Source organism: Pygocentrus nattereri, chromosome 16, assembly GCF_015220715.1.
Source record: "Pygocentrus nattereri isolate fPygNat1 chromosome 16, fPygNat1.pri, whole genome shotgun sequence".
In the NCBI taxonomy this organism is placed as follows: Eukaryota; Metazoa; Chordata; class Actinopteri; order Characiformes; family Serrasalmidae; genus Pygocentrus; species Pygocentrus nattereri.
Window position 1 is genome coordinate 25,195,850 of NC_051226.1, and position 22,347 is coordinate 25,218,196.

Sequence of the window (22,347 nt, forward strand, 5' to 3'; positions counted from 1 at the left end):
TTAGGAGTTTATTTGTGATATATTGCTGTATTGAATACAGTGAATGTGTGGGATACAGTGCTGGTGCTTATTATCCGAACCATTACCACCAATCATTCACAATGGTGCAGCAGCAGCAAGCAGCACATCTGAGTTCCACCTGCGGGATGACTGCATGTCGACAGTAATTTTCCTCACAGAGGCTAATGACCTAAAATTGCCTGGATGTATGTTTAAAGGGTCTTCTTATATATACCTCTCTGTTGCGCGCTACAAAGGAAGGTAAAAGAAAAATCATGTTTCCACGCATTCCTAAGTTTAAAGGGTTTTTTTTTTGTTTTGTTTTTTTTTGCATGTGTTCAGTTGACAGCAGATTACTGAGTATTTCCATAAGCCCTTGCCTGTCAGCAGAGAGGGAGGGAGGCTATGATTTGGATTACTGCCTGTTAAATGTATAGCCAGCTATGTGGATGACAAGTCACAGCTCCTGTCTACTCTGCAAAACAAGGCAACAGCTCCAGAACACCAGTGTATGCAAGAAGAAACTAGAAATGTAGCTTTTTTAGTTAAGTCTTAAGCCATGCTATTTCCAAAGCTCTGACAATGCTTATGCACGTTATGGTTGCAAAAGATACTCCTGAAGTCTAAACATGCTTGCTGATATGAGTACGGAACAAGGTCCTGACCTGAATGTTCATACCACATTTACAGTAAGGGGAACAGACTGCTGAGCTGTTGAACAGTGTGTATTTACTAATTTTAGTATTTACTAATAGCCATTAACTTGCATTAGCATCAACAGCTATTGCTACAGTAGATCTCGACCCACGTATGGATGCAGATTTATTGTCTATTGGTAGAAATTTCACTGATAAAGCACTGGTATTTAGTGCCAGCTCTAACTAATATAAGCAGCATAAGCAGCTGCTTAGCTCCCCACAGCTACCAGGGGGCCCCTTAGCATCTTTTGGGTTGTTACTGTACCATTATGCCAAAGATGCTCAAGTGAGTGGGGAAACAAGCAACTGGTTTAGCTTGTCTCTCGTCTGGAGATGGAAAACACACAAGAGAACTTTATGCCATTTGTTTTGGCTTGTAGTTGGAAAACACTAAGTAGCCGATCTGGGGTCTGTCTAAAGAAGCAAGTTAAATTTAAACAGGCTTTCTGACTTTGTGAAGTGTGAACACAGGCATGGTTAGTTCATTTTACAAGAGCAGTTAACAACTGTTATACAGGATGAGATCCAACTAAGCTTAAAGTTAGCTGCATAAGAAATAATGCATCATGAGACAGACCCCAGGAAAGTTAAGTGTTTTAAATTTAAACTTATTAGGACCCCAAACAAGCATCCATCAGCAATATTCAAGCAGCCAGTTATAAATGTATAAGATAGGACCCTGCAAAACAATCCTGTGCTGATAAGGCTACAGCCGATGTATTAATATTATATATAACAAACACACATATTTGATTTCATGGTAATATGCCAGTCACATCTGTTACATAATACAGGCAGACAGTGTCAGTTTAAAATAAAACCTAGTTATCAGAACATAATTAACAGAAAACAGTAGGGCACTAACAATCGTATTTAATGACTTATAAACTTCCATTTCAATTCCAAAAGCACTGGGATAGTACGTAACAGCTAATACAAAGAGAAAGCAGTGATTAGTAAACTCTTCCTGACCTATATGATGTAGAAAACAGACATTATATTCAATTGTTTTAAATATACACTCATTCCAGATCTAATGCCTGCAATACTTTGGGAGAGGAGCATGTTTACCACTGTGTTACATTGCCTTCTCTTTTAACAACACTTCTTTATCATCTGGGGACTGGAGACACAAACTGATCCAATTTTGATAGCAATTTTTTGCCATTCTGCCGTTATACAAGTCTTTAGCTCTGCAGCCTTCATTGTCATTTTGTGCTTTACAGCACACTATACATGCAAGTGGACACAGATCTGCACTACAGGCAGGCAAATAATGGTGATATTAATGATGCCTTCACAGATGAATCCCACTATTACCTTCCATACTATGCTGGTCTGGCACCTGCACTATCTAAGCAAATTTTGTCTTAAAAATGCTTTTGTAGAGGCAGCAATGAACTTATTTAAAAACTGTATCAGTGTTGGCCACTAGTCAAGCTGTACTCCATAGTCCTACAGTCTAGCACCATGGACAGCAGTAGTCTTAACCAAGCAGCTCCCACCTCCACAATGTGTAGTTAATTAATTAATTCCTGCAAAATTCAACTGATAAGATATAAACAAAGTTATTCATAGTGGTTTGATGTAAAGTGATGCAATGTCAATGAAAGTAAATATGAAAAAAGTAAAATGTTCTTTACAGTAGTGGACATAGGAACCAGGAGTTGCAAGGTCTGCAACACAAGTATAGTCATTTTATTTGCTCTCCAGGTCAATGAACAGTGTATATGCTGTCTTTATACTGCTCAAGTAAGAATAATAAAATAAAAAACTTTATTTGGGTGCTAATTTGTTGTACAAGGCCATATATGTACCTATTTGCATGTATTTTAAAAACATGTTTAAAGACTAAATCTTTTCACAAAATTATCGTAAAACAATGTCTCAGGCATCAGACTTTTAGAGACGTTGAACACTTCAGGTGTTTGGTTCCTTTCACCTCCACTGTGAACAATTCTGACTCTATACGGTTTTCTAGAGAATCACATTTCACATCAGACCTCTTTGAACGACATATTTTATGTCTTAACCACTGAATTATACAGGAACTTTGAAAAACTGAAGGAATTTCATCTGAAGCACAGTTATAGTCACATCCATTCATATGTTTCATACTGAAACACTAGCAGGCTGTTCTACAGCACCCTAATGTTTATGCTTGCATAGGTTTGCAAGTCACTTTTGAAAAGCACAAAAATTTCTCCCCCACAGCCCTGGAAACTAGAGCCAGTATCAGAACGTTCTTAAGCCATAGTATTCTCCACTCTGCTCCTATCAAACACCTCTTACCGGTGCACCGGGGGAGATAGTAGTATCCATTGTTTGCTCTGAAAGCTTTGACCAATTACATCCAATTTGAGTAGCCTGGCTCATAAACCAAACTCCTGTTGTAGCAGGCATTATACACCAAGCAGTCAGGGGATTTAAGTTACCAGCAGAAGACATAAATAATGAGCTATTCTTTCTGCTGTATGACAGCAAATTGAACCTTTTGTGCCTTATCATTTCTGCTGATTTGTGCTGTTTTGCTGATTGGATAATTAGTATGTTCCACATAGATTCAATTCAGCAAACCCCAGCAAACCACCGAACTTCAGAGTGCTTTAGTTCACCTCCAACCACACTAGACTTTAAGAAGCTGAAATTATTTTCACTCATAGCTCAGTGAAACAAGTGGAGAGAATCTGGAAATATTATAAGCTTCCGTTGCCAAGCCTAAGATCACAATGTGCAATGCCAGATGCCATCTCGAGTGGTGTAAAGCACATCGCCATTGGAGTCTATAACTGTGGAAACATGATCTCTGGAGTGATAAAGCATGCTTCACCATCTGGCTGTCTGACAGTTAAATCTGGGTACACTAATTAGGCATAACATTATGACCGCCTCCTTGTTTCTACGCTCATTGTCCATTTTATCAGCACCACTTACTGTTTAGGTGCACTTTGTAGTTCTACAGTTACAGAATGTAGTCCATCTGTTTCTCTACATACTTTGTTAGCCCCCTTTTACCCTGTTCTTCAGTCGTCAGGACCCCCATGGACCCTCACAGAGAAGGTACTACTTGGGTGGTGGATCATTCTCAGCACTGCAGTAACACTGACATGGTGGTGGTGGTGGTGTGTTTGTGTGTGTTGTGCTGGTATGAGTGGATCAGACACAGCAGTGCTGCTGGAGTTTTAGACAGTCCTGCCTTGTCAGTCCACCTTGTAGATGTAAAGTCAGAGACGATAGCTCATCTGCTGCTGCACAGTTTATATTTGTCATCCTCTAGTCCTTCATCAGTGGTCACAGGACGCTGCCCACGGGACGCTGTTGGCTGGATATTTTTGGTTGGTGGGCTATTCTTAGTCCAGCAGTGACACTGAGGTGTTTAAAACTCCAGTAGCACTGCTGTGTCTGATCCACTCAGCGCAACACAGGCTAACACACACCACCACCACCACCACGTGAGTGTTACTGCAGTGCTGAGAATGATCCACCACCCAACGGGGCAGTCGTGGGCTGGAGGTTAGGGACCAGAAGGTTACCAGTTCGATCCCCAGGGCCGACGGTCCATGACTGAGGTGTCTTTGAGCAAAACACCTAACCCCCAACTGCTCCCCGGGCGCTGTGGATAGGGCTGCCCACCACTCCGGGCAAGTGCGTGCTCACTGCCCCCTAGTGTGTGTGTTCACTAGTGTGTATGTGGTGTTTCACTTCACGGATGGGCTAAATGCGGAGGTGGAGTTTCCCCGGTTGTGGGATCAAAAAAGTATATCTTAATCTTAATCACTTAAATAGTACCTGCTCTGTGAGGGTCCATGGGGGTCCTGACCACTGAATAACAAGGTAAGAGGGGGCTAACAATGTATGCAGAGAAACAGATGGACTACAGTCTGTAACTGTAGAACTACAAAGTGCACCTATATAGTAAGTGGAGCTGATAAAATGGACAATGAGTGTAGAAACAAGGAGGTGGTCATAATGTTATGCCTGATTGGTGTATGTATGGGGTATATTTTAGAAGTCATACTGGCTCATCTCTTGACCAAAATATAAACGTACATGCTATGTTGTGGAAAGAATTGGTAATACTAATCCTCATAAAGATGTAAAAAAATTAAGTCATCAGACATATTCAATTCTTATTTGCAAATGTTGCTGATGCTGTAATATAGTTTTCTACTGTGACGACTACCACTGCACCAGATAAAGACGTGAAAAGGATATATTCTGATTGGTACAAGGTAACAACTTCTAATACTGTTTCATCTCACAAAAGAAACACAAAGTTCCAAAATCTCTTGGAAATGACCAGCATCATTTTGTATCTGACCAGCAGTGAATCCCTGCAGGACATCACAGCTAACACCAGGGGGGAAAAAAAAACAGATTAGGGAAAGTTTACAGCCCCTTTAAGGCTGGAGTTAGATCTGAAGAGTAAGCAGCGCTGTGTGGATACAGACAAGGGAAGATCAATGTCCATGTAGCTGGCAACTCCTCCTCTTGGACAGGCACTCTTCCCTCCCAGATCAATGCCCGGATGCTCATCAAAATCTAATTAAAGGAGATTCTCATTAACTAAAACAAACACGTGAAGTGCAATGCCAATAGCTGAGCAGAGGGAGGATGCTGGCACGTGGGTCAGATATGGCAAGTAATGCACATTTAGCAGAGAATAATGAGCTATAAATGGCCTGTGGGGCTTTAGTACCTCCACAGCCACACACACATTAACGCATCAACACATATGCACACATCTACACATGCCGGCCCAGGTTCTGTGCCTGGTTTTGCTGCCTGAGATAACTCAAGTAGAAGCAGAGCCACCAGTACTGACAGGCTGACGTGGGCTATCCACATCTGTGAGAGCCGCAAGGACAACCTACTGACAGCCATCAGTCAAAGTGAAGTTGTAATCTCAGCGCAGGGAGCCACGTCATTACTGTGCATTAGAAATCCGAGAGCGACTAACAACCTTGCTTATTCATCATCTCAGTGTTATTCCATGTCAGAGTAAGGGGATAAGAGGAAGTTCAAAAACTTTATCTCACCCTAGCTGCTGTGTGATTTTAAGGGCCTGGGTGTGGGCCCATATTTCTGATCGTCAATCTAATGTTAGACACATGGGAAAATGTGCCAATGTATTAAACTAACTTAAAAATAAAAGTTCAGTGACCTAATACAACTGTTAGCTTTACTCCCAACCTACACAGCACTGAGTATTCTAGAAGACACTACACAGCTAACTTTAGCTAACCTTGAGGAACATCAAGATCCTTAACCTCTCAATTCTTGTCATAATTCTCAAAGAAAAGCTTGTAGATCAAGCTTGCTCCTTTTGCTTATTCAAGTACACCTTGTTCTGATATAAAGGGTCTTATGTTGATTAAAGTAATGCACCAAATGTTTCAAAAGGAACAGCGGCAGTACTGACAGAGTTCCAGCACCTCAGTCTGTTGTTGGTTAGATGTAACGTGGCGCACAATCCACACAAGTATGAGCAAACATTCAGCCCAGAATTCAAATCATGAGCTTATTTTAGACATGAAATGATCTGTTCAATCAGAGTAACAGTGACTGAAGTCTAAAGTATGTTGCCAAGCATTAGCTTCCTTGTTCAAATAGAAGGTCCTGACCAAAAACTGTGCTCACCTTTGATGGACACAATGGCATGTAGAGAAGGCTTTAATAAGAAGAGTAAATTAAAGTCTGTATGCTACTCTCATGGCTGTTTGGCTCTTAGGCAGGGAGAACTATTGCGGAATTCTGTGGAAAAATATGATGAAAGCAATAGCTGAAAACTTTTCTTATGGATCTTCTCCACGTACGTGTGGAAAATCAGCTGTCTCGGTTTCCTCAAACAACAGCGAGAAACACTGCAAAAAAAAAAAGCCCGTCCTGCTCTCAGAGGATTTCGCTGTATGAACTGTGAATCATTCCCCATTGTCAATATTTCAAGTGGTTTTTTTTGTTGTTGTTTTTTTTTTTTTTTTTTGGAATGGAGCCAAATATGTTCACTGATGACATTTTCTCGCTTTCGTGTAATTACTGTTTTTGAGATGTGTTGTTTTATTTAGGTGCAAACCTGCTTGTAAGAAACAGACAGCTGAATGTAAAATGTTGACCCTCATTCTTCTGTTATTTCCATCTGAGCAGAAGCAAAAATGACATTTTTTCTCTCTTTTTAAGTAGAATTGAAAAGCTTGGCAGGTAACAATTTGGAATTCCACAGCTACCATGCGTGTCACTTTTCTGCTTCTTACTAATACTATGTTGTCATGAAGCCTCACCTTTCTTCTATTCAATGCAATTCATAATAGGGAGGAGAACAAAAAAAAAAAAAAACCTATTAAAGCTCCAAGACAATGCAGTGTGACAGACACCAACTCACTGACCTGCCTGCAGAGAAACTCTAGCCCATGAAATGAGAGGGAGGAGAAGAAAGAAAAGAGCAATAGGAAGAGGCACCGGATGAGACATTTGGCTGTAGAATGAGTTTTACAGAATAAATAGAGGCTGGCTAGAGATCGCTTTCTGAGGCATCTCTTATCTTTACTGCTCAACAGCCATGGCAGTTCTACCTTTTCCCGACCCAGAGGCAGGAGGAGATTTGTAATCATTAAAAGCTATGCCACGTCTGCAATAGTTCTGGAAGCTGCCCCCAGTGGCACTGCAATGGGGTCATTGCTCCAGTCCAGGTTGAAAACAGGCCAGGAGCGTCTCGCTGAGCCCCGCTGCGGGCCGTATTTATGAGAGTAATTGGATGGACAGTGTGTGCCGTACGCAGGTCACACTGAACCTAGGGTCCTTTCATTATCTCTGCGCAAATAATCAGCTCACCCAGTGGTGCCATGGAGAACGTTACCTAGGGCCTGAATTACTTCAAACAGGAGACACTGAAAGAAGCTGGATATTGTCTTAATATTTTTTTCTGGAGTAAATAAAGTGTCTCTAGCAGCCACCTTGGCTTTTTCTATTTTACATCATATCTTATTCTATATCACACCCATCACCCTATTAGAAACATTTACCCTGTGCTTCCACCAACTGGTACGAGAACCAACAGGTGGTTTTAGTGGTTTCTTTTTTCAGCAGGGTTCTGTCTGCCTTGGTTTTAATGTGATGGTACTAGAGAAGAGGAGAGGGAGCAAGGGAAAGATTTGTGAAGTGTAAGAGTGAGTGGAGTACAAAAGCTGTGGGCTTCTTTCCAGAAGTAAGGGTGCTATTTTTTAAATACACAACCCTGAATTTAAAAACGTCAAAAAAAGTCAAACCCCTTGTTTCAGGTTCTGTAACCCCTTTTCTTCTTTCCAGAGGTCTGGGAGGGGAAGGGGCACCTTAACTTCCAGCCTTAAGGGACTTCAAAAAATCCCAAAACTTTTGTATGTATCTGTATTGACACTGACCACAAGTCAGAGGACATGCACGTACTTCTAGTGCATTCTGTTTTCAGATGTTTTGACCTTTAGTTGATGACCTAAATGCTTTACTTCTTTGAATTACATCATTTTAAAAGATCAGTCCTTGAAAAAGAGTCTACAGCCTACTGATATCCTGCCTTTAATCCAGAAAGGTTAGTATCTATGTTTTAATGCACTTATTTTAGTCTTTCAATTAGGACTGTTGATTCATTTACACTAATTAATAGAAACTGCTGTATATGTTTAATTTCACAAAGTTAATGAATGACTTAAGTTACTTTCGAATTCTACTTATCTAAGATATTTTTAGGCTATTTTAAATTTTCATAAATGCAAGAAGAAACACAACCTGGGAATCAAAGTTACCTGTCCAAACAAAGGCATGTGTCAATTTATACACATACAGAGGTTTCAGGGGTTTTTTTCTCCATTAGGAATACATAAAGTCCAAGGTGCACTGGTATAAGATGCTTCTTTTTAAACGCTTTTGTTCTCCACTTCTTACTCTTTCTCTTCTCACCACCAGTTGATTTAAATCAGCAACCTCTTAGAATGCTACCCATACTTTAGTGTCTATACAAAGAAACACATTATGTTTGCCAGTGTTACATGAAGTAGTGAGAAAAAATGTAGGGGAACAATGTTTTTGTTAGATGAAATTGTACAGGTGATGCTATTTCTAACTTATTTTGTAGATTGTAACAAGCTACATTTTCTCCAAAACATTTAACATCCATCCATCCATCCATCCATTATCTTCCGCTTGTCCGGGGTTCGGGTCGCGGGGGCAGCATCCTAAGCAATGAAGCCCAGACCGCCCTTTCCCCAGCCACTTCCACCAGCTCTCCAAGGGGGATTCCGAGGCGCTCCCAGGCCAGCTGGGCGATATAGTCGCGCCAGCGTGTCCTGGGTCTTCCCCGGGGTCTCCTCCCAGGTGGACTCGCCTGTGACACCTCCCGAGGGAGGCGTCCAGGAGGCATCCTAACCAGATGCCCGAACCACCTCAGCTGGCTCCTCTCGACGTGAAGAAGCAGCGGCTCTACTCCGAGTCCCTCCCGGATGACTGAACTTCTCACCCTATCTCTAAGGGAGAGTCCAGACACCCTGCGGAGGAAACTCATTTCGGCCGCTTGTATTCGAGATCTCGTTCTTTCGGTCATTACCCAAAGCTCATGACCATAGGTGAGGGTGGGAACATAGATCGACCGGTAAATCGAGAGCCTTGCTTTATGGCTCAGCTCTTTCTTTACCACAACAGACCGGTAAAGAGCCCGCATCACTGCTGACCCAGCACCAATCCGCCTGTCAATCTCCCGCTCCCTTGTACCATCACTCGTGAACAAGACCCCGAGATACTTGAACTCCTCCACTTGAGGCAAGAGCCTATCCCCGACTCAGAGAGGGCTCTCCACCCTTTTCCGCTGAGAACCATGGTCTCGGATTTAGAGGTACTGATTCTCATCCCAGCCGCTTCACACTCGGCTGCAAACCGATCCAGCGAAAGCTGAAGTTCGCGGCCTGATGTCCCCAATAGGACCACATCATCTGCAAACAGCAGCGATGTGACCCTGAGGTCACCAAACCGGACACCCTTCCCTTGACTGCGCCTAGAAATTCTATCCATAAAAATTATGAATAGAATCGGTGACAAAGGGCAGCCCTGACGGAGTCCAACTCTCACTGGGAACGAGTCTGACTTACTGCCGGCTATGCGAACCAAACTCCAGCTTTGTTTGTACAGGGCCTGAATGGCTCGTGGCAAAGAGCCATGTACCCCGTACTCCCGAAGCACCTCCCACAGAATACCCCGGGGAACACAGTCGAATGCCTTCTCCAGATCCACAAAGCACATGTGGACTGGTTGGGCAAACTCCCATGAACCCTCCAGAATCCTGGAGAGGGTGAAGAGTTGGTCCAGTGTTCCACGACCAGGGCGGAACCCGCACTGTTCCTCCTGGATCCGAGGTTCGACTATAAGCCGGACTCTCTTCTCCATTACCCCTGCATAGACCTTGCCAGGGAGGCTGAGGAGTGTGATTCCCCTGTAGTTGGAACACACCCTCCGGTCCCCTTTTTTAAAAAGAGGCACCACCACCCCAGTCTGCCAATCCAGTGGCACCGCCCCCGATGTCCACGCAATGTTGAAAAGGCGTGTCAGCCAAGACAGCCCCACAACATCCAGAGCCTTGAGGAACTCAGGGCGGATCTCATCCACCCCTGGAGCCTTGCCACCAAGGAGCTTCTTAACTACCTTAGCGACTTCGGCCTCAGTAATGGACAAGCCTATTCCCATGTCCCCAGACTCAGCCTCCTCACTGGAGAACGTGTCGGTGGGATTGAGAAGGTCCTCAAAGTATTCCTTCCACCGCCCAATGACGTCTTCAGTCGAAGTCAGCAGCACACCATCTCCACTATATACAGTGCTAGTGGCACACTGCTTTCCCCTTCTGAGTCGCCTGACGGTTTGCCAGAATCTTTTCGGAGCCGACTTAAAGTCAGTTTCCAAGGCCTCACCAAACTCCTCCCATACACGGGTTTTTGCCTTGGCAACAACAGAAGCTGCAGATCGCTTGGCCTGTCGATACCTGCCAGCTGCCTCTGGTGTCCCACAGGCCAACCATGCCCGGTAGGACTCCTTCTTCAGCTTAACGGCATCTCTCACCTGGGGTGTCCACCACCGGGTTCGAGGATTACCGCCCCGACAGGCACCAACTACCTTACGCCCACAGCTACAGTCAGCCGCTTCAGCAATGGAGGAACGGAACATGGCCCATTCTGAGTCAATGTCCCCCACCTCCCCCGATATCTGGTCAAAGTTCTGACGGAGGTGTGAGTTGAAGATCAATCTGACAGGTTCTTCTGCTAGACGTTCCCAGCAAACCCTCACTATGCGTTTGGGCTTGCCTGGTCTGACCGGCATCTTCCCCCACCACCTGATCCAACTCACCACCAGGTGGTGATCAGTTGACAGCTCAGCTCCTCTCTTTACCCGAGTGTCCAAAACACATGGCCGCAAGTCCGATGACACAACTACAAAGTCAATCATTGAACTGCGGCCTAGGGTGTCCTGGTGCCATGTGCACTTATGGACATCCTTGTGTTCAAACATGGTGTTCGTGATGGACAAACTGTGGTTTGCGCAGAAGTCCAAAAACTGAACACCACTCGGGTTCAGATCAGAGAGGCCATTCCTCCCAATCACACCCCTCCAGGTCTCACTGTCATTGCCCACGTGAGCGTTGAAGTCCCCCAGTAGGACAATAGAGTCTCCAGGAGGAGCACTTTCAAGCACCCTTCCCAAGGACTCTAAGAAGGCTGGGTACTCTGAACTGCTGTTCGGTGCATAAGCACAGACAACAGTCAGGACCCGTTCCCCAACCTGAAGGCGTAGGGAAGCTACCCTCTCGTCCACCGGAGAAAACCCCAACATACAGGCACCGAGTCGAGGGGCTATGAGAAAGCCCACACCTGCCCGCCGCCTCTCACCACGGGCAACTCCAGAAAAGAATAAAGTCCAGCCCCTCTCAAGGAGATTGGACCCAGAGCCCAAGCTGTGTGTTGAGGTGAGCCCGACTATATCTAGCCGGTATCTCTCAACCTCGCGCACCAACTCAGGCTCCTTCCCCGCCAGTGAGGTAACGTTCCAAGTTCCAAAAGCCAGTTTCAGCAACCGAGGATCAGAACGCTAAGGCCCACGCCTTCGGACACTGCCCGATCCACAACGCAACAAACCCCTACTACTGCCCCTCCCATTGGTGGTGGGTCGATGGGAGGGGGGACTCATGTAACTCCTTCGGGCTGGGCCCGGCCGGGCACCATGAGTAAATGCCCGGCCACCAGACGCTCGCTGGCGAGCCCCTCCCCCAGGCCTGGCTCCAGGGTGGGGCCCCGGTAACCCTGTTCCGGGCAGGGTACGCAAGTCCTGTTTTTGTGTCTTCATAGGGGTTATTATGGATCACACTTTGTCTGACCTGTCACCTAGGACCAGTTTGCCATGGGAGACCCTACCAGGAGCTTTTGCTCCAGACAACATAGCTCCTAAGATCATTCAAGCACGCAAACCCCTCCACCACGATAAGGTGGTGATCCAAGGAGAGGTTAACATCATTAGTCTAAATAACTCATTTTCTCATTGCTCACAGGACACCCTTTTTGGGCATGTGCCCAAAAAACTTTCATTTTGGCCTAACTCTTTTTCATTAAATTTATTCAGTAAATTTGCACTGAAAAAGAATAAAATCATCTAGAAAAAACTAGGTTAAGCAACAACCAAAGCTAGAAGTATTGCATAGAGCATTTTTTGCTGTGTTGCTTTTGCTGAAATCTGTGCCTATGAAATGTACCCAGATGAAGAAAGATAGCACTGGACTGCTCACTGCTGTATATCTATAAAGAGAATTTCACTGAATAATCTTGTGCCCTTGGAAAAGACTGACTAATTGATATACTAGTAGAGGCCTTTTCACTAACTTGTAGAGTCCATGCCAGCCCAAACCATGGGCATTAATTTTGGCTTCACCCCTTTTGCAGCTGTAACAACCTCCACTTATCTGAAAAGGCTTGAGGTCAGGGCTCTGTGCAGGCCAATATAGTTCGTCCTCATAAAACTAGTCAAACCATGTCTTTATGATCCTGGATGCCCATGCTGCAACAGGAAAGAGCCCTCTTCAAAATGTTGCCACAAAGTTGGAACCATATAATTGTCAAAAATGTCCTTGTATTCTTTAGCTTTAACATCACCCTTCACCTGAACTAAGCTGATGAACCTAAACCGTAAAATAATCGGCACCAGACCATTATCCCACCTCCACCAAACTTCACTGGCACTGTGTATTTTGGTAGGCAGCGTTCTTCTGGTGTCTAGCAAACCCAGATTCGACCATTAGACTGGCAGACAGTAAAACATACTCCCTAGTGGTTTGCTTTACACAAATCCATCCAGTGCTTGGCATTGTGCATAGGCTGCACAGCTTCTTGGCCATAGAAAAATATAATATGAAGCTCAGGATGCAGTTATTGTGCTTATGTTGCTTCCTGAGGTAGTTTCAAACTCTGCAGTGAGTGTTGCAAAGAGGACAGTCCATTTTTCTCTACACGACTCAGCTGTCTACTACTTTGCGCCTGAGCTGCTGTTTCTCTTTGCTTCCATTTCAAAATAATTGCACTTACAGTTGACTAGGGCATATTTAGTAGGTCAGAAATTTCAGCAACTGACTTGTAGCAAAGGTGGCACTTACGACAGTGCAGTGTGACTGAAATACTTGATCTTAATTTCCAGAACTTTTGCTTAGTGTGTCCTACTCTGAGGCAATTGAAACTTTTTCAAAATGTAAAGTAGCCTACATTACATAAGGACATTGTTGTCATTTAAAGGCATTCTGCGCTTTGTTTTTATTTTTATTTCCATCACAGCGCAAACAATACAAATAACATTTTCAATACAGCATCATTTTTGATCGGTAAGCTACACTGGAATTACATTTTAAAGTAACCCTGTATGCAGCTAACTTGGAGCTAACATAGTATTGCAAATCCCATAGCATATGCAATATCAAACTAGATATCAGATATTTGTTTATCTCAGCAGATAAACAAAGGCTTATTATAAAGTGGATTACGTTTATGCTGGCATTTCATGATTTTATGACTACAGCTCATCTCAGGGTAAACAAACATAAAACGTTAATGGAGCAACACTAAGATTTGGAGCTTAATAAAAAAAGGCCTTCAGCCAAAAAAACTCATCCAGGCAAAGCCCCTGATATTTGATCACATTAAATTACATTAGAATAACATGCGAACAAGTGCTCACAATGCATAACATATGGTAAAACATACTCATATTCCGGTCATTGGAGAACGTTGAGGATGTCAATGAATGGAACTGGCAACATGACAACTCCAACTCTCCTCTCAGGTTACTGGCAATGCAGATAGCTGTCATTAGGTTGATTCGTCCAAGGACACAATAATGTAACATCCTATGAAAATGTACACAGATTTACACAACCTTTCCCACTTTTCCCCTCTGCAGTGATGTGGGACTATACATTGCGGGGTATTTGGATGGTGTCTGTGCTTTCTAAAGAAAAGTGTGAAATGCGATTAGTGCTTTATCTCAGCGGGTGGTACCACATGTGCCAACATCAGGAGGATGTCTGTGCTTCTGTTTTGATTCTCTCTGGTTCCTTTTGTGTACATTCTTCACAGTAACCTACTCAATCTCTTTCTGTAAGGTAACTGCTAAAGTGAGCTATCAGCTGTGGGGGACGGCAGTTGTGGGCAGAGGCGGGGCACTGAGAATACAGTCCCTTCTGAGACCACCCTTCATGTATTTAATTTCCATTCAAAATGGCCAAAAAGTACAACTTATTCCTGTTTCAGGAGATATTTCTGAGGAGATTAGATATCGATTACACATTCAATTGTATAAGGAAGAGGAAAGTCAAAGAATAAAAGTTTGAAAAGATACAGACTAAAATGAGACTCATTGCACATGAAACTGTGCAAGACCTGATAGACCACCCAAACTGTCAATCTTTGAGAGAGGAGAAAATCAAGCTGTACTCTCGCTTCAGATCTGAAAAAATCTGTTTCTGTCCATCCTTTCACTGTGAGAAGACAACTCAACACTATGGGTCTGAAAGGATGTGTGGCTGCCAAGAGGCTCTTAGGAAGAAAAAAAGAAACAGACAAAAAAAAAAACAAGGAAAACAACTAAGCTGCCGAAAATGCAACCAATTTCTAGATTTACTAGACACAGTACTAAAAAAATGTAATATATTTAGTTTTTGAGGCGGGGCGGCACGGTGGCGTGGTGGGTAGCGCTGTCGCCTCACAGTGAGGAGGGTCTGGGTTCGATTCCCCTGCCGGGTGACCGGGGTGTGGAGTTTGCATGTTTTCCCCGTGTCTGCATGGGTTTCCTCCGGGTTCTCCTCCCACAGTCCAAAGACATGCAGTCAGGCCAATTGGACATGCTAAATTGCACCTAGGTGTGAGTGACTGTCTGTGTCTGTCTGTCTGCCCTGCGATGGACTGGCGACCTGTCCAGAGTGTATCCTGCCTTTCGCCCAATGACCGCTGGGATAGGCTCCAGCAAACTCCCGCGACCCTGACGGAAAAGCGGCTTAGAAAATGGATGGATGGATGGATGGATAGTTTTTGAGGCTTTTGTGTAATTTTCTGTTAAAAATTATGTTTTCAGCTTTTTCTCTGATGCTGGAAAATGAAAAATTTGTGGAAGCTGCTTGTGGAAATTTTATGATGTACATATGACAACAACTGGAATAATATCCAACAAACTTTCTGAATCATGCTGTATTCTGGTTAAACTGAGCTTGTGGGTTTAATGCATTCCTAGCGATCATTTGTATGAAGTGTATGATTTTCCCACAATGCTAAGCATTGGTGAAATCACTGTAACACATGACCTCAAATGTCTTACTATTTTTATAAGGGCAAAACACAGTACATTAATACATAATATATTTGATATGTTCTGGTGAAGTAATGGTATAACACATGCACGAGTGAAAATAGCATCAGAACTTGTTTGCTGCACGTACCAAAGACCATCTGTAGAGAACAGGCTGTGGTTCATTCTGTGTTTGATGTGTTAAGAAGTTTTTGGTCTGCACTGCATTCATATTTCAAACAAACTGTACCAGAGTTTGTTCAAAAGGAGGTCTCGATCCACTTATTACGAACAGCACTTGTTCTTTTCACTTGTTTCAACAAACTGCACTAACAGGACAATCACACCAGCGATTGTTTGAAATGCAGTAGGAACATGCCGTAAAAGGCAGATATGGTGTTTTTTTGCTTTGGCATCCATTAAAACCATCCATTTGCCAACCATCCACTGAGAGGTACTCTAAATCAAAAGTGGTTCCTCTGTGGAATCATGCCAAAAACCCTTTTTTGATACCTTTATTTTTGAGATGCGTTCCAATAAAACCTTCTTAACTTTTAATATAAACTGATTTTATTCCAGGTCCATTTCACAAAATAATGTAAAGGATGATGTCCAGGTAATGTAGACAAATAAAAATGGAAATTGTCTGTATACACACACACACACACACATATATATATATATATATAAACCTTTTTTTAGTTTCTGACACAATTTGAAAATTCCTGTTACTCTTTACATTGTATGTAAATTTCATGAAAAATGGACCAAAAGAACTACTTGGAAAAAGCTCTGGTTCCATTGACTAACATTAGAAGTAAAGTTGTTTTTTTCCTTCTCCTGTAAAGTTTCCATTTTGGAGATAGAAGGATGGACCCATTATGAGAAAAGAAAGACTAACAAAGTAGAGAAACAGATGGACTACAGTCTGTAACTACAAAGTGAACCTATATGGCAAGCGAAGCTTACTAAATAACCGCTAAGGAACTCTCTCTCGGCCGCTGACGATGTGGGTCATTTCGTGCCTGTCCTACACCTTTAAAGGGATCCATTTAATTTCTACTCATTATTTTTCGTTCCCCTCACCATAGCAGATTAGTCAACGCCCAGCTCTCCTGAGTAGGCCCAGGTGCTGCTCACTTACACTGTGTCCCATAATCTGCTTCATTTCACTCCCTGACAGCGCTGTGTAATGTTGCTCCGCCTCCCCCTGAATACTGATAGCTAGCAGATGCCGGCGCGTTTGAAATTCAAAGGGACGAGTACCGGATTTTCAGATAATGAAGGCCGCTTTCATGTTTGATCAAGCTAATGATGCTAATTGTGCTCCTGTTTGTATCCCTTAAACTCTGCAATAGCTCTCCTGTTGTGAGATGAGGCAGAGTAAAAGTTGTCAATGTGGTTAGCTTATTTAGCACCAACACCCCCTCCTCTTATTTATTTATTTTCCGCCCCTGTTGTCCAAAAATAGTGCTGTCCTTATTTGTATTGGAATTCCCTAATGAATTCCATCTCTGCGTGCTGCCTATTATGTTCCCCATTTCTATCAGATTGGCCTTGCTTACCCGCTCACCACATGCCTCCTTACTCTCTTCATCTGAAAGAATGCTAATCAGAAACTCCCCTGAATGACTCATTAACTGCACTGGGTTTATGCCTTTTTGCCACATACTCCTCCAACACTCACACAAACAAAATGTTTTCCTTTCATTTCTTTGACACAGTTACCTAGGTCTCAACCATTTGGCTGCATGAGAAAGCATGCGTGATAACTGCCTGCACAAAATATCGCAAAAGTAATTAGTTTCACATGTTGTCACCCATGAGCTATCAGTTCTGTTGCTAGGTAAACAAACTTGGCTCCAACTCTGACGTAATCATCTGACATTTTTTTTGTTTGGTCAAGACCGTTTGTTTCTGTGAGCACTGCCTGCAGGCATGACTGTTCCTGGAGTAATATGTTGGCATATGGTTGAAATATTTTGTCTGGGAGACTGATAATTGCAAGGCTATAAAAGGAGTCTTTGTTTACCCACCCAATGGGCTTCAAGACATACTTCCCCTAAATGCGAACAGTGCTAACAGTGAATGTAGGCTGTGGGTGCCAGATACCATGATCTAATTCACATAAATGTTCAACAGCTTCCTTCTCTCTTTTACTCATTATTGCCAGCTCTGGACTTTGCAGGCCTTAAAGCACACAAAGTACGGCAAGGAGTTTTAATTGACCTAGAACGTTCTTGAACTTTGAGGTGAGCTGTGTGTCTCTGAGAGAATGTACCGCCTCTTTATAAAGACAAAGGCAGGAAACAGCTGCCTGAAATGCATCTTTAGCATCAACTACCTTTCCAAACAAAGTAATGAGCTTGCAAAGCTTTTTCTTTTTTCCTGTCTGGAACACTTGTTTCGTTCGGGGCACAATTACAGAATATCTCTTTCCTAATATCTCCGACTAGGCTCGGAAATGTACTATCTTCAATTACGTTCAGGAAGGTGGTGTAAATGATATTGTCTCCAGGGATCCATTCTCCTTCCAGTGTCTCATGCTCTCCCAAGCACACAAAAAAGATTTCTCATCAGTCCTACTTTTCTTATAGCGTAGTGCACAATTAATTTAATCTTTCTGGCATATCAGGAAAACGGGTGCACTTGCTGAATACTTACCCTTACCCATTTTTTATGTTTTCTGAATGCTGCACTCAGTCAAAAGTTAAGATGATCTTCTGGAGTACTTTGCTTTGCTGGAGGACAGTTTTAATAGATAAATAAATATTGTCACCCACCTTGCTGTGTGCTGCGCAAGTGCAAAGCAGTTTATTGTATTTGTACTCTACACTTTAAAGAAGGTTCCTAAATGGTTCTTGTCTTGGATGTAGGGTTCTTGAAGGAAAAAAAAAACATTACCTAACCTATCGATGATCTGCCTATGAGTACATTATTTTGTAACACAGGCAGTGGTCTAAAATCATTTAAGTCTGTTTTAATGTAACGATTTTCTCTCTAGTGTTTTTCATGGGACTCTTTTAGTCATGCTGACTTGCGAAATGTTCATGGCCTAACAGTGTTTGTCCATCAGACAGTGTTGACGAGTGCAGCACCGCCTCTTACTTGGAGCTCTGCTTCCACAAGGGCACTGGATTGGTTTTGATATTTCACATTGTTTGTTCCCATCATAATAAACCTACATTATCACCCACATTTAGCCCGAAAATTTCTGTTGTCCTCAGACATTCTCATCTTGCCTCATAAGACATTGATTACATATGAATACAGCTTGGTAGTGCAGTATTTTAAACTATAAACTCAACGTAGGTACTGTAAATAAGCATTGCAGTGGTCTAATTTCAATATTTAACGTTTTACTGAAAACTGACCTGTGTGTTACAATTTCTCATTCGGTTTAATGTAATTTTGGCCAGCCTTGTAACAGTAACTATGACAAAACACATTTAGGGGTGGAGCATGGATAAGTAAATTGGAAAAGAACCGTTTCATGATGTGGATGTGTACACTTTCAACTTCAAAAATATTCTTCACATTAGGACATTTACAAAAATAGCTCTTCAAAGAGACGCCCTTGAAACACACAGGTTCTTTTTGGTAAATGTGTATGTCTTATTCTGTTTCACAGTTTGGAGTCTCCCACCCGTGCACTGTACATGGAGGCTCCTAAAGGTGTGCAGATTCAGGCAGAGGCAGGTGACATCCAAGCCACATGCAGAAGTGATCTGCGTCTGGAGTCTAAAGACGGAGAGGTAACTGTCCTCTGTTCTGTACACCCCACCCCCAAATTCACCCAACACACACTGAGAGTCCTCATTTAGTCTCCTAATACTGTTGACGCCATGGGCGTGTTGGACAATCTGATCCGCTCCACATTTTTGACACCCCATCTGCTGCTGGTTCCTATCCAGACAAGTATGTTCATATCCATATGGTCCTTCCTCTTCTGCAGAGGAAGAAGGAGCCCTGAGCCTGCAATACATCAATGGCAATTACAGGAGATATCCATGACCCGGCATTTGGGGAAGTACTGATAACCTTGTAAGAAGAAGATTTGGTGCGCAGGGTTTGAAGCGTTTGATAAATCAGAAGATTATCGCCATATGGTCAAAAAATATGTCAGTAATTACAACATGGTCCATGTTAGTAACAACTGCAGGGTATGGAGAATGTCGACAATAGCTTGGTTTTGATACTGTAGCATTGTGATGAGAGCTGTTGAGATTACTCAATAAAAATCAATTACAAAAGTTTTAAATTATTACAGCTTGCTGTCAATGATTAGTTGATATTTTAATTTTAGTAAGAAACAGTCTGATGGATATTCATTTATGTGCATTTTTTGCCACATAGTAGCTGCATGCCAGTAGCTAGACTGCAGCCAAGAAAGGGGAGCTCTGCATCACTGTCTTTCCAAGGCTTTTCTTTGGTATTACATAATACAAAGTGGGCGAAGTGGGATGCACTAAGAAGTTCAACTTGTTTGAGACAATAGTGAATAAACAAGCACAAACACTTTCAGGCTTTTTTCCCCCCATTGAAAGTAATATTTGTATGGGGGGTAGTAATAAACAGTAGAGCTAAAATTTTCACACACAGTATAATTAAAAATTCTAATTGCGTCCACACTACATATTTTTTCAAATAAAACTTTTGGTGCTTAAGTAAACATATTTTATAGGTTAAGAGTGGTATATTCACATTTTACTAAGAATCATTTTCAACAACCAAACCACATCTGAAACATTTTATGACATTCTATCAAATTCTCCAGTTTTTATGCAAAATAGTAAAAACAAAACCAATGAAATATTTAGTTAAACCTATGCCAATATTGCTTTCAAAAGCACCACAGGTCCAACAAAAAATGGTGCTAAATGTTTTTTCACATCTTAAAAGACTCAGCAGTTACGTTCTAGCACCTGAATGTAAATGATTGCACCAATTAAGGTCGTTCAAGGAAATTCAAGAAGCCAGCTTCGGCTGCATGGCAGTTCTGAAGTCGTTTGTCTTATAGGTGTGCGCCCTCTAATCTGACCTCCAGACACTGCTGGAATTTGGAACATATTACACATTCACTCTTCAGTACCAGCTGGTCCAAGGCATGTTGTGGGCACAAGCCCCCAAACAATGGCGTCAGCAGATGCAGCTGACCACGAGTTCATGCTGAGTTAAGGTCCATGTTAGTCAAACATCGGGTCATTGGTTTATGTTTGTTACCTTCAGACCGATGTGATCTACCTCGATGAAATGGACTTAACCGTGGGAGGTGACTAAGGGTCTGCTGTCTTTTCATTTGTGTTCAAAACGTGATTGAAACATCCCTGACTCAGCCTCTAAATGGACTATGTTGCTGTGGTTTGCACTTGGTATGCCAGTATAATGTTCCTGCTAAAACTCACACCTGAGGAAGAATTTCAACCAGTACGCTGTGTAATATTAATGGGGGCCCATTCATTTTTTTCGGCATTTAGGCTAATAAGATCATAGTTGCACCACTGGCCCTAACTGTAATAAAAACGTATCTACTTGTCATATGAAAAATACATCTGTGGTCAACACAACCTAGCATGGTATACAGAGCCTAGCATGGTATCCAGAGCCATCACAGAATGATGATCAGGGTAGAAAGTGTTCATAGGATTTCTTGTCTACCATCTGACAGTAATTCATTGTGCCTACAGTGGTTTTGGAAGACCACGGGCAGGTTAGAGCACTGGGCTTGCATTGAGACTCACTGTGCCAGGTCCTGCTCCCTTAACAACCTCCGCTCACTTGCATATTCCATTGCCGTAGCCCTTGGCGCTTAATTTGCCGTGCTCTTTTACCAGACACCACCACCATGCGAGAGTCCCTCAGAGGCTTGGGCACAATTAGTCTGGAGGATTGCACATTAGTTCCCCCCCCCAAAAAGCCCTGCAGCCCCCCCCTCCCCTGTCTCACTCAAATTTGCTCTATAGCAGATGCCTGGAGAATCAGCTGAGACCACTGCTTAAAAAGTGTTCCAGGTCATTTGATGGGTATGCTTCCCCCCAGGCTGTCAGTAATGACTCCTCTTACCTTTTTATATCCTGACGGGTTTTCTCTGCCCCGCTGTGGTAAAGCACACGCTCTCTGGAGTCTTGCACGAGAGAGGAAGTGAGAAATGAGACTGATACGGTCCGGGTGAGGGGCTAAGAGTGCGTTTAAGCGAGACAGACTGCAGTGCTTATGTCACTGAAATTGTTTCAATTGGTTGGATATACCGGGTTTGACTTTTTCCAGCTTAGCCGAGCGAGGACTTTGTCAGATCGAATGATTTTGTGCTCTAGTGGAGGAACACTGTCGGCAACGTTGGCCTCTGTGTGCAAAATATCTTGCTGCAGACAGGAAAATGTTACTCCTATTGCTGGATGACACAGATATATTTGGATATGTTTCTAAAGAGACACTATTTGCAGACGTCTACTGTATATTGTAACTACATATTGAGCGAAAAAAAAAAACTGAAGTCTAATTTATATATGGAGCCCATTCTATTTTCCGTAATAGCACTTGTCTATCTTTTCCGCTTCTCTGTAGCTGTTCTTTGAAAAGATACTTAACGTGCAAGGAGATGGAGGAATATTTGACCATTAAAAACATAAAAAAAACATGAAAAGAAACAGTAGGATTGTTACGCATTGTGCCAATTTGATCATACAGTATGGCATAGTAATTTCATTTTGGGACCAACGATTCTTTTAAAGCATACAACAATATTAATCGAGCCATGAAACCTACAAATGCTAGAATAGTGGTCTATATATTTTTACAATCTTGTCCTCATCTTGCTGCAGGCAAA

General features: G+C 42.7%; 1 protein-coding gene across 4 annotated transcripts in view; it reads left to right on the forward strand.

Annotated features, from left to right (window-relative positions):
* The window catches only part of sgcd (sarcoglycan, delta (dystrophin-associated glycoprotein)), a 260,353-nt gene that overhangs the window by 231,338 nt on the left and 6,668 nt on the right, over positions 1-22,347 (forward strand). For all 4 annotated transcript variants that reach the window (XM_017705158.2, XM_017705159.2, XM_017705155.2 and 1 more), the window contains exon 7: positions 19,153-19,276. In XM_017705158.2, coding sequence (XP_017560647.1) covers positions 19,153-19,276 — 124 coding nt within the window. The remainder of the gene's footprint in view (positions 1-19,152; positions 19,277-22,347) is intronic.